Source organism: Bactrocera dorsalis, chromosome 5 (genome assembly GCF_023373825.1).
Source record: "Bactrocera dorsalis isolate Fly_Bdor chromosome 5, ASM2337382v1, whole genome shotgun sequence".
NCBI lineage: Eukaryota > Metazoa > Arthropoda > Insecta > Diptera > Tephritidae > Bactrocera > Bactrocera dorsalis.
The window spans coordinates 41,337,354-41,354,327 of NC_064307.1; the positions used below are offsets into that span (position 1 = coordinate 41,337,354).

Here is a 16,974-nt window from a genome sequence, read left to right on the forward strand (position 1 = left end):
AAAATTAAAAAAAAAATGTTAATTACTTTTTTATTTATCAACATTTTTTCATGATTCTAGTAGAGACGATAACCATTCACGTACTTTTTAAGAATAAATTGGGTTTTTGTGTTTCAGATGATCCAAACATGAGAAATCGTGTCCGCCAGTGAAAAAACGCATCTCATTCACCCAGCCATTTCTCCGACAGATGTCATAAAAAAATTCTGAAAAAAGTCGTTTATACACTCCACGATATAGTACCGCATGATATGTGAAAAAAAGTTTTATTGTAGAATAAAAATTTCTATAAAAAAAAGTCAAATATACAGGCCAGATTGGGCTACTGACCCCTTAAAAAAGTAGGGAACCTGGAAATAGACCGCCCTAACTCTGGTAAATTTTCTCAGAAAATAAAAAAAAAATCTCGCCAAATAATTCGAAGCTGTTTTTTACAGTTGCTATTAAGAAATAACAGGTAGATGAAATAGCAGGGACTCATAGTTTTCCCGGAAAACAAGTTTGGTGTTTTTAGCCCTTAAACATTCAAACGATCCTTGTCCTTCCCCTTCCCGTCCGCAGATCGAAAACATGCTTCCTTTCATTTCAATCTACCTTTTCCAAAGGGTTTCATCGTACCTTGGTTTTTCGGCTTTTAGCATTTTCAAATACTACCACACTGGCGTATACACGGTGTGATAAATTCTTCTCCGTTTGCTTTCATACTTCCGGTTTGTTGTTGTTTTTTTTTTTTTGTTATATAAATTACTTTAATTTATTCATTTATAACTACACAATTTCATTGTAATATACAATAGTTAAAACTAAGTTTTAGCCAGCATTAAAATTTTGTTTAATGTTTAACTGTATTTTCACTTTTCACTTTTTTTCGTTAATTGCCATTTTGTATATTCAACTTGTTTGCTTGTTTTTTGTGTGTTTGTTTTTTGTTTTTCTTTTCTCGTTTTTTACATTATACAAAAGAACTTGATAACCTTTAACTGCAAGTGTTTGTTTGTGGTATTACAAAATCATAAAAATTAACTTAATTTACGTACATTTACATCTTTTTTAGTTTTTGTTTTTGTTTTGTTTAGTTTTTTTGTATAATAAACTACTATTTTAGTTTGGATTCTCTAACGGTAGTCGTCGCCAGCACTGTTATTTGCATTTTGTATTCACATTATGTTAATTATTTTATTTTATTTGATTTATTTATATATAAGTGTGTATGTATGTATGCATTGTTATTGGTGTTTGATTGGTTGTTAGTCGATTTCTTTATCTTATTGTAGGTATTTGCTATTTTTTGGGTTCACGGCTTGTCCATATTAAAATTCATAACTTAATATAATAATAATTGTAATAATAATGCCTTCGCAAATAAGACTACATACAATAAGCTGTTTGATACTATGCAATTTTCTATTGTTTTTGTTTTTCTCAACTGCTTGCTGCTTTCCTTTTGTTTTTGTTTTTCGCGCTATCAATAGTTTTAACGTTTAGAGTTTTCGCTTATGCTAAAAAATGTTTAACTGCCTGCTAATATGTAAACCTTAATATTTAATTGTTTTATTATGCATATTTTGTTTTTGTTTTCATTTTCGCTTTCTTGCTTTCGCTCTCTATTTTTGTAGGCGTTTAAAAAGAACGCGTTCGCTCTCGTTTCACGCCGTGGCCACAAATTCTTACAAATGTACAAATTTCTATGAATATTCTACTTAACGCTAGGTGTCCGCACTTAAATCTTAAGGTTGGTTTTGAACCGTTCTAACTTGAGCCACGCGCATGTGCTGTGCTCCCTCTACGAGTTTGGCAGCAAAGCTACATGAATATTGGCTGTGCTGTTGTTGTTGTTGCTATTTTCTACAACTTAAATGTATTTAAATATTTATATGAATTAACGGAATAAAATTTGGTTGCATTTAAAAAAAAATATATATAAATTTATAACTAAAGTTATATTATTATAAAGGAAGGATATCTAAACCTTAAGGAAATCGAAAATCTTAGACAGGCATTTTTTGGTGTTAGAACCAAACATTTTTTCTTTTTCGCTAATTTTATACAAAATTCCGCAACATTCCTGCTGCTTTGCTGCGCAAACTTGCTGCTCGCCGGCGCAGCATTATGTCATTCAGGCTTGTTGTGTACAAAAAAAAAGAAGCATTTTTTTTTTAATAAAAAGGAAAAAAATATAAGAAATAACAAAAATTAAACATAAATAACAATTTAAAAAAATGTTTAATAATTAAAAAAAAAATTAATAACTAAAAAAAAAATTAATAATAAAAAAAATTAATAATAAAAAAAAATTAATAATAAAAAAAAATTAATAATAAAAAAAATTAATAATTAAAAAAATTAATAATAAAAAATTAATAATAAAAAAATTAATAATTAAAAATAAGAATAATTAACAAAAAAAATAATTAAAAAAAATAAAGAAAATACAAAAAATGGATAAAAGAAGTTTAAAAAATGACAAAAATAATTTAAAAAATTTAAATTACAAAAAAGAAATTAATTCTAAAAAATTTTAAATTACAAAAAAAGTACTGTAAAGAATTGAGAAAAACAAAAATTAAATAAAAAATATAAAACTAAATAAAAAATATAAAATTAAATAAAAATTATAAAATTAAATAAAAAATATAAAATTAAATAAAAAATGTAAAATAAAATAAAAAATATTTAAGAAAATAAAAAGAAAATAATTTATAAATAAATAAAATATTTATTTATATTTTTATTTTCTTAAATATTTTTTATTTTATTTTACATTTTTTATTTAATTAAATCAAGATAAAATAATTTATATTATTTTTTATTTTATTTCATTTATATTTTCTTAAATATTTTTTATTTTATTTTAATTTATTTATTTAATTTTATATAATCAATAAAAATTTAAAAAAATTACAAAAAATAAAGAAAAAAAATTAAAAAAAATGAAATTACAAAAAAAAAAAGAAAATAAAAGAAATTTAGCAAAGTTACTGACAAAATAAGAAAATTACAAGAACAATGCAAAAATAAATTTGAAAGAATTACAAAAAAATTAAAGTGAATTTTAAAAAAATTAAAAAAAAAAAAAATCAAATTAAAAATTATTAAGTAAAAATTAAAAATAAATTTCAAAAAATAAATTGAAAAATTAAAAAAAAACAAAAAAAAATTTAGTGTGTAATAAGATAATCGCACAAAAAATAATAATAAAAAAATTAAAAAAAAAAAAATTATAAAAAAATATTAAAAAAAATATAAAAAAATAACTAAAAACAAAAAGAATAATAAAAAATTAATTAAAAAAAAAATTAATTAAAAAAAATAATTAAAAGAATAATTAAAAACAAAAAAAATAATTTAAAACAAAAAACATTATTAAAAAAATAATTGAAAATAAATAATTGAAAAAAAATAATAATTAAAAAAAAATACATAATTAAAAAAAATACATAATTAAAAAAAAATACATAATTAAAAAAAATAATTAAAAAAAAAAATACTGAAAAAATAAGAAAATTACAAAATACATTGCCAAAACAAAATTTTAAAAATTAAAAATAAAAACGCAAAAACTAAAAAAAATTGCAAATAAAAAAAATTCCAAAAAGTTGCAAAAAATAAATTTGAAAAAGAAAATGAATATAATTAAAGAAAAAAATTAAAAAAAGAAAATAATTAAGAAAAAGAATAAAATTATAATCAAAGAAAAAAAATTTTAAAAATAAAACTCAAAGTTGAATGCCATAACACCTACACCTTTTGTTTTTGTTTTTACACTACGCACCTACAACTTGCCATTTCTCAATATGAAAATTTATACACTAAAAATAAGGTTTATCGTTATGTATTTTGCATTTTCTGTAATTAACAACGTGCGTGTGTGTGTGTGTATATGTGTGTAAAGAAAATAATTGCAAACGACTTCTAATCGGCATAAAGAAAATGTACAAAATTTACTTGTTATTAACCTAAATTTATAAGGCCATATTTTTTATATATGTATGTATTTTTGTTTTGTTTTTTCTTCTCTTTTTCTTTAATTAATTAATATAACGTATTCTGCCTAAGCTTACTTACACTGCTCACTTTCTCCTTTTAATACGAATTATATACTTAAAGACAAATTAGTTGTTTACAAATAGTTTGAAGCAAACAGATCGTTTAAGTTTAAGAGCACAAATTGCTTAAAAAAATATAATAATAATAATAATAATAGGGATAATAATAAAAATTGCCTTCATCATCCGTTAACGCTATTTTTACAAATTCACTCACGCTTAGTGAACACTTTTCGCACATTCCACTTCATGTTCGTGCAAACGAGTTGCTATTTCTACTTTTCCGTGTTATTAAATAAATCAATGATAAAAAAATAGGAGGTTATGTTGGGTCGTTAAATCATGTTAAAAAAATTTGTTATTTAAAAATTTATTGTTGGAAAAAAATAATTTTTCAAAAAATATTTTTTTTAACATATGTATTAGCGTTGCTCTTAAAAAATATTGCAATAATCCACCGCAAACTAACTACAGTTCCTACTTCATAACGCGCCAAATTGCAAATTCTTTTAGTAAACTTTCTGTATGTATGTATGTATATAACGCAACTATTGAAGCACTTTGACGTGCTGCGAAACGGCAAAGCATATATTAGAAAAAAATTATAAAAAAGAAACAATATATAAATATATATTATGTATACATACAAGTAGCAATAAATTTGAAAAATTGTAAGTTGCATACAGTGTGTTTACTTTTCGCAATCGAAACGTGATTAAATGTAAAAGGTTGAAATCAGCGTGCAACAGCGCAACAATAAATGTACATAGAAATTTATAAAATAAATGTATGAAGATATATGACTGTAGTTGATGTAATGTTGCATTTCACCATGCTCAGAAAGATCATATGCTATTTATATGTGTGTTTGTAGTATGTAGTTTTTTTCCCAGCTTAGCCGTTGCACAAGGTCGATCACTTGAGATATGCCTTATATAGCATTTGACTGCGGCTAGTTTCGCGTTCCTGTTCCATAAAGAAGAGCATATCGCGTAGATTTACACGTTTTATGCGTGGCCGTAGCGGCACCGATGGCACGCTTGAACCGCCTAAAGCACCGCTGGCGTTCGAATTCTGCAAAATAGGCATATTAATGTTAGAAATAAGTACCGTTATTTATTAATATAACAAGCTTCCAAGCAGTTGACTTGCTACTTACCGCGCCCGCGCCTGTTGCGTCGCCATCCAGTTTGATTTTTTTCCGTGGACCGATAGCCTGCAACGCCGTCATGTTGGCGTCCCTTTGCCGCAGCTCCTCCATTTCAGCGCGCTGCATTTCTTTCGCCTGCAAACGTTTACAAAAAAAAGCGTTTTTAATTAAAAGGAGCTTTGAGTATGGCAGGGAGACGGTTAAATTACCCTCGCTTTCATTTTCGCTTGCTCGGGATCCTCGATTTTGGAACGCGACTTGGCCGCACGCAGCAACATTTCGCGTTCCAACTCCTCGTGCCGTTTCTGTTCGGCTTTGTCCAATTCTTCGAGGAATTTGATTTGACCGCGCACATCTTTTGTGACTTCGTAACGTGGGTCCAGCTAAATCATACAAAATGACATGCAATTAAGTACACAACTCAAATGCTAAAGACGAAAGAGACTCGGAGCTAGTTAGTACCTTAATTACATCGATGCGATGCTCTGCTATCACAGCCAATTTCTCGACGACATTTTTCAGACGCTCTTGACACGCATGCGATATCAAGACCGCCACATCTTGCAATGGTTCTTCTAGACCACGCTCCAACATCATCGCACGTATGCGCGCCTGCAGCGCTGGCAAATGCAGAAATACTTCGTCCTTGCACGAGCGTATCTGTGTACCGATGTTTTCAGTGCTGCCGAGTATGCGTTGCGACTCCTCGGCCAAGTTGACACCGCCCATGGCGGCTACATCATTGATATCGTCATCGCCATACACCGAAGATGACATCGATATAGAGGGTTGTTGGTAGAATGAAGACATTGCTGCTGTGACGGCTGCACCCGAGGCATTTGCTTTCTCCTCCTTCTCTTTATCCAGTTGTTCTTTCTTCTTTTTACTTGACGCTTTACTAGCGGACGCAGCACCCGATTTAGCTGTTGTCTTATTCGCCGGCGGTGTGATAGGTATAATCTTCTCTTGCTTGATAGCGTGTTCTAGTTTTGGATCCACAATTCTTATGCTCTCACCAATACCGGCAAGGGCGGCATGACTGCTCAGGTGACTGCTGCTGTGGTGCATTAGGCTGGGTGGCAGTTGTACGGTGGGCAATGATGGCGTTGGCAACGATGTCCCACTGCTTGCATTCGAATAGGTCGCCACGGAATTGATGGTGGATAGTATTGTGGACACGGCGGAGAGGGATGGTGTCGACGAGGGTGGTAAACTGTTGGATATAGCTGTTAGGGAGGGCGGTTGATTCGTTGCGACGAGTGACGGTACAGGCGAAGCGATCGCCTTTATTTGTGTTTGTCCAACTTTGACATGCGTTATACCCGGTGGCGCATTTTTACCTTTGGCAGTACGTATTTGTACTGTGGTCGGGCGGCTTATTTGCGTTACCGTCGGTGCACGTATATGTACAATACTCTGTGGTGGATAAGAAATACTGCGTACATATGTGGGTTTTCAGGCCAGATGAATCATGACTTACCGCTTGCGTCGGCGCCGAGGGCAGTTGAGCGTTTGCCTGCTGTATGGATGCTGGAATGGGGCCGCGTATTTGGGCGTTGACAAGGCGTGGTCCGTTGGTAGGTCCCTGTATGCGGATACTGCCCGGCTGTTTGGTGATCGTAGTATGCCCAATGGGACGGGGTCCACCCGGACCGACAGGAGAAATCATTCTGACTTGCGTTTGTCCAATTGTCGTGGTTTGACTCTGACTTATCGGACGTATTTGCGCTTGAATTTTCTGCAAGTTTGAAGGATTTTGTTTGTAAATGTAAGAAAGTTAGGTTAAAAACATGAGATAATTTTAACGTCACTTGCACCGAAGTATTATAGTATTACAATTTATTGTATCTTACACAAGACCGTTCCCACGAAAGGCGGGTCTATGTAACCGGAATGGACCTGGATTTTAAACCGACCAAGGACTGACATTTCGGCAGAATTCTGTCACTATAACAACAACATTCCATACAAGAACTTCGTTTCGATTGAACACCTTGTATAGCGGCTATATTGTATAGTGGTCCGATCTGAACAATTTCGTCAGATTATATTGTTGCCTAGGACAATAATACATGCCAAATTTCGTGAAGATATCTCGTCAAATACAAAAGTGTTCCATACAAGGACTGGACTTTGATCAGTTTGTATGAGAGCTGTATGCTATAGTGTTCCGATATATGTGGTACCGACAAATAAACAGCTTCTTGAGGAGAAAAAAACGTGTGCAAGCTTTCCGAACGTTATCTCATAAATTGAGAAACTAGTTCGCTTATGAACAGACAGACGGACATGGCTAAATCGAACCAGCTCGATTTTGCTGATCATTAACGTATTTATTTTCTTGGGTGATCGCCGACATTTCCTGCTGGATGTTACAAACTTCGTGGCAAACTCAAAATACGCTGTTCAGGGTATAATAAAATGTATGCTTACTGGAAATTGTTGCAACGTTGTCAAACCGGCAACATGTTGCGGCGGCGGTTTAATGCCTTCGATGACAAGTTCCCGTGTAAATAGCGCTTGACGCAAGAGTGGTAAACTTTTCTGTAAAACAAATTAGTTTTAATATTATTCAAATGAAAGCACTACAAAAACAACACTGAGGCTGCAAACTAACCTTCAAAAAGCCAATTAAACAAGGCTGCGGACTGGCGTTCAATAGGCGCTCCAATCGATCGCAAAACTCCTCCGGCTCCACATTCGCATTCACCAATTCCTGTATGAGATTACGTACATTCTTCTCCACCGGTTTCGGCTCACGCGTCGCCAAGTCAATCAGGTTCGCTAGGAATTTACGACATTTCTCTTTGGTATTGCCTTGCGCTGCACTCTGTGTGGTCGTCACATTAGCTGTCCCCGTCACCGTGCCGGCACTAGCCGTAGACACGGCACTGTGGTTATTACTCATGGTCGTTGTGTTCGCGGCGGTGCCTGTGGAGGCGGTCGCACTGGCCGAATGCTGTGCTGGAATTGTTTGAATTTGCGTTATCTGCGGTTGTGGTAGTAGATGTTGCGTCTGCTGATGTAACTGTTGATGTTGCGACTGGAGATGTGTTTGCTGTTGTTGTTGGTGTTGCAGTGCAGTCTGATGGTGTGGTTGTTGCAACGTGATATTCGCCTGCGACGTGTACGTGTGATGCGGGCCAGCAGTACTCGAAGCAACTGAGTTCACAACAATATTATTAGACGCAGACGAGGACACTGCCATGGACTGCAGGTGCAACAAATAAAAATTTTATATTACTTACTTTGCATTAACTAAGTTAAGTACATTTGCATGTACTTGTCACAAGGCAAGAGTTAATTGTAAACCGAACGCAAATGTCAAAAAATGAAAATATGTAAAAAATTAATGGTTGAAATTAGAAAATATTGCAAAACCAACAATCAAGTTTACTTTTACGTAAGCAGTTTTTTTCTCAATAAATTATAGCACACTTAACTTATATTTCAAAGCCCGTTAGGATTTAATTTCTAACTATTTATGTCAAAATTATATATGTACAGAGCAAGCATCAAATAAGATACATAAATTTCTTCAAACAACAGCAATATAACCGTAAATATGTAAATACGCGTATAAAAGGCAGTTAAAAGAAATCAAATTTACGCAAATTACAAATTAATTAAGCAAATCGTACAACTGATTACAAAATACTTTAGTCTAAGTTACAGTGCCGTAGACATACTCCAAGGCAATGGCAGGAAGAAACAGTAAATCAACAAAATGTAACTAAAAAAATTAGAAGAGTTTAAACCTAAATAAGGACTGAGCAAAATGTTGCGCAGAGAGCAGCCGAATTTTTTTCAACGCAACAATAAGCATTCAAAATAATTTTTCACTTCTACTAATCCGTTTATAAAAGAAACTACTATATCTCTTAGATGCATATAAAGGAAAGCTGAGTAAGCTGATTGAGTAAGATGCTTCAAAGTTCCACGCCTAACCCTTCATAAATAAACTGATAAATATAAAGTTCTAAACAAAAAATCATTTCATGCAAGGTATTTAAGAAAGGAATCCTTGAACAGAACACGTTACATTAAAAAAATTAAATCAAGGAAAAATGTTAACTTCAACTGCACCGAAGCTGTAATACCCTTCACTGCTGCATAGCATAAAAGGATACAAAAAGATCTTATCTTGATTTTCATCGATCAGTTTGTATGGCAGCTATAAGTTATAAGGGTCCGATCCAAAAAATATCTGTGGAGATTATAGCATTGCCTTGGATAATAATTCGTGTGAAATTTCGCGAACATATCTTGAAAAATAAAAAAGTTTTCCATACAAAAACTTTATATGAATCGGGCAGTTTATATGGCAGCTATAATCTATAGTGGACCGATATCGGCGGTTCCGACAAATGAGCAACTCTTCGGGCTAAAAAGAACGTGTTCAAAATTTCAGATCGTTAACTCAAAAACTGAGGGAGTACGGACTACTTCACTTATATACAAACAGACGGACATAGCCAAGTCGGATACTCCGCCGACGCCTTCCGGGTGTTATGCTCAGGTAATCACATTTCTAACCTGATATATATTATTAGCATTCCTTCTTAAACTGATAGCACAATGTTTTTAGATAAAGAGATAGATCTCTTACCAGAAGTTTGAATGCAACAAGTGCTCAGAAAAATATTAAATAAATATTGCTTATTTTTTTCAAAGCTATGCTAAAGAATTAAAAAATTCCATAAACATCAAAAAATGCCATAAACTAAACAGTTGCTACGATGCGAGTAAACTTTTTCTATTTTATATATGTATATCTATATTATGCTTATGTAATCAATTAGAAATGTAAACAACTAAACTGTTTGAAAAATAAAGAAACATCTAAGAAGACGATTTTGAATCGCAAAATAGTATATATAAAATAGGAACAATATAGAGAAGTGCGTCAACTCTTCGCCGTACGATGCTTAGCAGCAGTTGTAGGCCATATAAGCCATGTGTGCAAGAACTGCATCAATGCGAGCTGAAGAGCTGTTGACACGAAATTGAAATCAATTTTTGTTTTTGAAAAAAGATTTCGAAACTGAAAACGAGATCTATACGTTGTTGTTGTTGCATATGCACAAAATTCACGTAAATTACATTTTGTTTGATCTGTTTCGTCGCTGTTGCCTGTTGTTGGTGCTGTTTTGCTTGCTGCTGTTGTTGATGATGTTGTTGGTGGTGGTGGGTGGTAGTAGTGGTAGTTGTGGAGGTGGATGATCTTACAATCGTTTTACGTAGTGCTATGGGAGGCCCTGCAAATCTACTTACAGCAGCTGGTACAGTTTGCAAACGTATTTGTGCCGGATTGGAATTGGTGCCGCCACTGCCGCCAATGGTTGGTGTGACCGGACCCGAGGTGGCTGTGCCAACACGCAATAATTGATATCCATTTTCGGTTTTTAAAATGAGTGCAGGCGTTTGTCCAGGTGCTAGTGTACTGAGTGTTATCTACAAATGGGGTAAATACATAAATATATATTAGGTAGGTTTCAACAATTTAGATTAGTTTAGGCAAAATAAAATTAACATATTATGTAATACACATTTATATAGTCGTTAAAGTGTGTTAAGGAATAAGGTTATCATATACAATATTACGCTTACCGCCGGATTTTGTGGTCTGGCGCCAACCATATGTGGTCCGCCAATGACTACTCGTCCTAGAGTGTTGCCTGGCACATTCTTTTGTTGCTGCTGCGCATTTGGCGGACGCATGCCCACCACTACATTCGCCGGGATCATGGAATTGAGCAATGGTTGCTGATTACCCTGGACCAATAAAAAGCAGTGTAATTATAATAAGAACATCGTGCGGTTAATAATGAATACTCAAGCAAAAACCACTACAGCATGCTACAGTTAGGCGTTTCACCAGTTATTGAAGAATGCAGATTGATTTTAAAATTTTTGAAATTTTCGAATATAGTTCCAGATTAAGATCAAATGTGCACGAAAAATCATTTTGAAATCGTTAGAATATATTTTAAACCAAAAAATTTACCACATTTGTCACTTCACAACAAATATGTTTTAAACTGTAGTATTTAACATAAATATTGCTTTAAGAATTTCAGAAGAGAGCAAGATGCTAAAAGCCATAGCGTAAAAACTTCCAATGTTATGTACATAGGTACATAGTTTACTTAGATAAAGCAGTAGCAAGACCTAAACCATTAAGAGCTCATAAATTTATCTGTATCTGTATATAATAAATAAATCATGCCCTCATTAAATAGATTTTTGATAGTGACATATTTCCAGTAGTCAATAAGCGGTTTTAGAAAAACAAAGGCGCAATAATCTACTTCCTTTTCGTTATGTTGTATTAAGGCATACATCCGAATTTGATTTCAATATAGAATTTTGTCATGATTGAGAAAGTAAATTTTGCACCCTGTATATAAATGTATAGACAACTCAGCGTCAGTGAATAACAATAATAATAATATTTGCCGATTAGGAAACACTTTTGAAATATTTGTTTAAAACATACTCATGCTAATGGATTCAGAAAGTTTTCCAAAAACCAATTTCGCAGAAAATACACTTTCGACACTTAATTTCAAGACACGCTATTGCAAAACACCCGAAATTTTGATAAATATTTTGATAAGCTTATATAACAAATTTCTACAGTACAACGTTTTCTCAACAGAAAGAATAATATTTATATAAGGCTCGAGCACCGACTGCTACTATAACTGCCCTAAAGGCAGCATTTACAAAGAAAAGATATACAGTGCTTCTGTGACTCGGGTTGGGCGCCTTTTATGGGTCGCCATACCTGATTAATTGTTTTGGTCATTGTTACTATTCCGGGTGAACTTGATACCAGACCCGCTGGCAATGATACCGCATTGTTTGATTTTATAACTAAGGTTTGCGTCTGTGTGGCACCTACTGATTGCGTTGCCGCATTGTGGTGTTGCTGTGACGGTTGTACCGTCACCCCTGGTTGCCCGCCACTTTGTAGTACTTGATGATGCTGTACCTGTACTTGTTGCGGCAGTGTATGATGTGGTCCGCCAGCTCCACTTGACGTTATTGTCTTTATAGTGGTGGTATTCGGTAGTTGGGAAGTGGATATGATTGTTGAGCCTGGCGGATGTCCCGCCGCTCCTCCTATATTTATTGTGCCGTTAGGAAGCGTTTGACTTGTAAATGTTATACGATTGCCCGGCGCTTGTGTAGATTGGCTGGAATTCATGGCGAAATTTGTGTACGACGATGTCGCTGACGACAACGACGTTGACGCCAATGACGATGCTGGTGCGCGTATGTTGAGTATTTTTGTTGATACGTTCGTCGGTGGCTTATCGGCCCACTGATGATTATGCTGATTAAGCGGTTTTGCAACCGAATGCAGACTGGTCGCTTCTTTTTGTAAAGCCTGCGTATTGTTATGTTGATTATTTTGTGTTTGTAATTGATATGCAAATTTAGCATTTATCCCCGCATTGCCTTCACTTGCAAACGTCTTTGGTGTATTATAGAGAGTGTGTGTGGGTGCGCTCCCTCTGAAATTATTGTTTATTTCTGTAACATAAACAAAATAATGCATTAATATTCAATCTTTATCAAAGGAAGTTAAATTATGGAAAGTAGTTTGCTATTTAGTGATATTTCTAAATATTTTATCAACGGAACGAAGCAAGGGCTCCCAACAATACATTAAAAATGCCGATATATTCCCTCACATTTCCTACACACATATTTAACAAACTCGCTATAGTCTTTTTTAATAAACCTTCTAAACTGTCTAATTATGTCTATTTATCAATTCGCGAGTGAACATTTTTGCGTCCATAATTATAATATGCATTTGGTACCTTCAGGTAAAGTCGTAACATTATCACTTTCGAATTGCGAAAACCGATTAGAACTTTTGTTGTGATTTAGGTCTGCTGTGCTTCCACTACCAGATTTGCTGTTAACAATGACTGTTTTTGTGGAAATCACCTCCTCAATGTCAACAAAGGCTTCATTGCCTTCTCCGCCAAATGCTGACACTGTTGTTGCTGACCTTCTATCACAGCCGCTTTTATAATGAATTTTATCACCATATTCATTCTCTTTTGTTGTATATTCGTTATTTGTTAAGGCAAAGTCATCTTTGGAGTTTACATTCCCGATTCCTGGGGTTGGCAAAACTCCAGACACGGTATTTTTCTGATAATCTCCTGTTATTACTGATTCTATTCTGGAAGAATTTGCTTTATTTTGATTTTGGTGTACAAAAAATTTGGCAGAAGACGCCGCCATTTTCTCGAAAAACGATTAAAAGGAAGAACGGCGAAATTTCATATCGTAATAGATTCTACTTTACAAGAGATAAGCGATGCAAAATGTCAATTGAGAAAAATGTTGCCAGCTCTTTAATTCGCCCTCGAAGCACACACTTTTAAGTTGAAATAAAGTTGCCCTATACTTATTAATGTGCAGTGCTTATTTTATAAAAATAAAAAATATAATTAATAAAAAAGACTCAAAATAAATATGCGTATATACAGCATTAAATATTAACAATTTATTGTCATATGGAAGTTGCGGCATCATATCATTCACCGATACCACGCAACATAACGAAATAACAATTCAGGCCACGCAACAGCAGCGTCCAACATCAATTCACAGAAAAACTTTATTTTTGTTTGAATTGAAAGCTATTTTTGCGCAATTATTAACAAATCACACGATATTATTAGTATACCATTTTGCTCTCATAACATAATGACATTCATTTTTTTGATTCTTACCCTTAGCAATTCACAATTCTTGCTGTTGCATAAATGCTGATGGTACTTGAAATACTTTGCACTGGCAGCTCTCATAAACTGTCACTAATATTAAACGAATAACCACTTAAGGCATACATGCCAATAAAGATAAATCCATAGAATGGCAAGCGATAATAGCTACTGGCTGGCTGACTTTTGCTGAACGTAGTTGGAGTTTTCGTTTTCCTTAATGCGTTACATACATTCGCTCGTGAAACAGACGGAGCGCCACACAATTGATTTTGCGGATTGAGTACGGCTGAGAATTATGATAGCCGAAACCGTCGGCATTTATGAAGTCGCGTTCTATCAAATATATACTATATTTTTTGTTAGAATTTTCATAAATACATATATTATGTTAAATAATGAATTGCACTTTTTTATATTCAACTTTTTTCAATGAAATCGATGTAGAAAACTCTTTTCGTTACAACGCGACGACTGCACGACTGGGTGAAACGAAGACGGACAAAGGGGGGGAAATTTCACTCTGTGACACTTCTTTTCTCGTATTTCATCAAAAAAACACACCGTGTGGGATAGCAAAGATTTCAAATGATTATTTCAGCTTACCAATGGCCAGCAAACAATTGCATTCACTTTCTAATTAATATTTAAACACTCTTTAACACGTTTCGCGTAATTTTGTTAAAATTTGATCGAGATTTCCGCGAGAATTTCGATAAAATTTGTTTACGCTCGACTCCGTCGCAGCCCGCACTCGCTTTGCAAACGGCGAAATTTTATTTTGTAATAGATTACATGAGCGAAGTATTGGAGGCAAAATGTCAAAAGCGCGTTGCCACGCAGTTGATGTTCTCTCGTTTCTGTTGCCTACATAATTCCTCCAAAGAAATAATCTCCTTTCGTCATTTTGACGTTTTTGTGATTACTCCCTTGCAAAGACGAATTTATTTTGCAACAATTATATTTTAATTAATGGTAGCAAATAAAGAGATAATCAATATTTAAAATTTTATTCAAATAATTTTACAATTAATATGTGTCATATGATAGATTATTCATTAGTATGCAGTAAACTCATGATCGCATCAAAGTAATGATCTTTGGTTAAAGCTCAGTTTTAATTTAAGGTTCTCTTATTTTGCCGAGATTAAAATAAACTTAACATATTTCTCTTCTGTATTCTAGTTATGAATGGCAAATTATCATTTATAACAAATAAATAAATTTTCAACTAAACCGTTTTATGAAAAACTGCAATGTGGTCGAAGTTGATTATAAAAACAGTATAATATTTATTTTTTAATCATATTGCTGCGACATGGAAAATAATAATTATAACTAAATTTCTAAAAATTAATATATTGAGAAGCCACTTAAGTAGATCTCGTTGGCAAACGCTACACATGACAACATTAATGCAAATGACAAGTGTGTTGGCCATAGATGTGAGATTCTCTACATTACCGATGTTAGCTATCGATATTTTTTTCTCCAATAATCTCCAAATAAATCGATATTGATATTTATTTTTGTTATACCACACATGCACGTGTACAGTTATGCCTAAAATATTAGGAATTTTTTTACTTTCATCAGTCTTTTCGTCTTTCGATTTAAAGTTGAGTAATTTTTTATTAATCATCAGACATATAAATTAAATGTAAAAATACACAGTAATGGGCAAATAATAAGAACAGTGTTAAAAATAATTTTTTTCAAAACATTAAAAAATTATATCAAGCACGAATCTCCTTTCGGGAAGGTTTTGTTTACAATTATTATGCATTGCGTCTTGATATACATACATATGTAGACATTCTCGAGTATTTGACATACTATTATACTTCAGAAACAAGTGTTGTTACAGTAAACTTATTGGTATTTCCATTTGTCTAGCCCCAATTTCAGAATCCTAATTAACCTTAAAAATAATCTTTTTACCTTTTAGATTGTATTTATGTATGTACATTTAGCTAATTGAAATCTGCAGAAGATTGTTTCGGGTTCATGTTGGCCTCGACTGCTTATCTCAGAAAAAAAATTGAGTTGATCGATAAATCAAGGTATTTTACAGTCTGAAGCAATCTGGAAATGAAGTTCATGACTATTATTTTTTTTCTTTTGTCGTAACTCCTTTTAATGCTTTGAAATTACTTTGAAACTTCAATTTTTTCTGAAGCCTCTTGTTAAGAATAAAATTCTGGAAAATCTTGAATCTAGCGAACTCACTGTGACAAAAACTCCTACATAATTGATCAAAAGACACTCGTAAATTGACAAACCGTTATATTGTACATTTTTCAAGGCGGGTGCTGTCAATTTCAGTATTATCTCACATCAAACTTCTTTCCTCGCCGCTGTGAAAGAGACAAGGGTGTCCTTTATTGCTAGCCCATTGGCTTGTAGCTACTAGCGATGGCGCCATGGCTAGGTACCCAAACGAGTTTCTGAAAATGAAGTAGCGTGGTGCTAAACACTACCGAAAAGAAGCTGCACTTAGGGGTAGTACGTTTACTGTTACCTTAATACTCGTAGCATCCACTGTTGCCTATAAAACACTACAGTGGTCCGATAGTCTAAAGCTAAGTTTAACGGAGAGCTCCTAAAAAACTTACAGGGCCTCTCCCCCATCCTCATACATCTCATTAGTATATAAACAAAAATAAAGCCAACATTTGTAGTCTCTACGACACAGTGGTTTAATTTTTCAGAGATGTAGTTGGAAGAGGAAAAAGTTTCAGCTTACCTGCCGGAAATATCCACAATTATTATTATAATAAATTTCCCTAGAAAAATTTCACCAATAATCTAAGTCTGGAGATCCAGCGCAACAGGTATTACTTTGGGATCGGTTGGCAGTTATTAATGAGATCCCTCTCTCGACGAACCAAAATTATGCTCTCATTATTCCCGTTTTCTTATACGGCGCAGACACATGGACAATGACAGCCAGAGATCAGAAAGCAATTCGAGCATTCGAAAGAACTGTCTTCGCAAAATCTTAGATGTCGTCCGCGTGAGCGAT

At 33.6% G+C, this 16,974-nt stretch overlaps 1 protein-coding gene across 3 annotated transcripts; it reads right to left on the minus strand.

Moving 5' to 3' along the window:
• Positions 1-4,466: 4,466 nt before the first annotated feature.
• LOC105229028 (transcription initiation factor TFIID subunit 4) lies at positions 4,467-13,928 on the minus strand. 3 transcript variants are annotated; one of them, XM_029551455.2, is made up of 11 exons: positions 13,032-13,928; positions 11,987-12,738; positions 10,807-10,971; positions 10,300-10,650; positions 7,814-8,407; positions 7,630-7,740; positions 6,677-6,934; positions 5,659-6,612; positions 5,406-5,579; positions 5,206-5,331; positions 4,467-5,120 (listed from the first exon to the last, which is right to left on the minus strand). In XM_029551455.2, the coding sequence occupies exons 1-11, from the start codon at positions 13,462-13,464 to the stop codon at positions 4,962-4,964; spliced, it is 4,077 nt and encodes a 1,358-aa protein (XP_029407315.2). In that variant the 5' UTR covers positions 13,465-13,928; the 3' UTR covers positions 4,467-4,961. The 3 variants fall into 3 exon arrangements, with proteins under 3 accessions (XP_029407315.2, XP_011207376.2, XP_011207377.2); XM_011209074.4 differs by having other exon boundaries at positions 10,471-10,650; positions 13,032-13,916; XM_011209075.4 differs by having other exon boundaries at positions 10,471-10,650; positions 12,194-12,738; positions 13,032-13,903.
• Positions 13,929-16,974: the final 3,046 nt, after the last annotated feature.

Excerpts from the sequence above, each read along its gene's own strand:
- LOC105229028 (XM_029551455.2), bottom strand. The coding sequence starts at position 13,464 with ATGGCGGCGTCTTCTGCCAAATTTTTTGTACACCAAAATCAAAATAAA. Across the intron at positions 10,651-10,806 it reads CCAGACCACAAAATCCGGCG|ATAACACTCAGTACACTAGC; the intron begins GTAAGCGTAATA and ends CCCCATTTGTAG. Across the intron at positions 8,408-10,299 it reads CGAAACAGATCAAACAAAAT|TCCATGGCAGTGTCCTCGTC; the intron begins GTAATTTACGTG and ends TTGCACCTGCAG.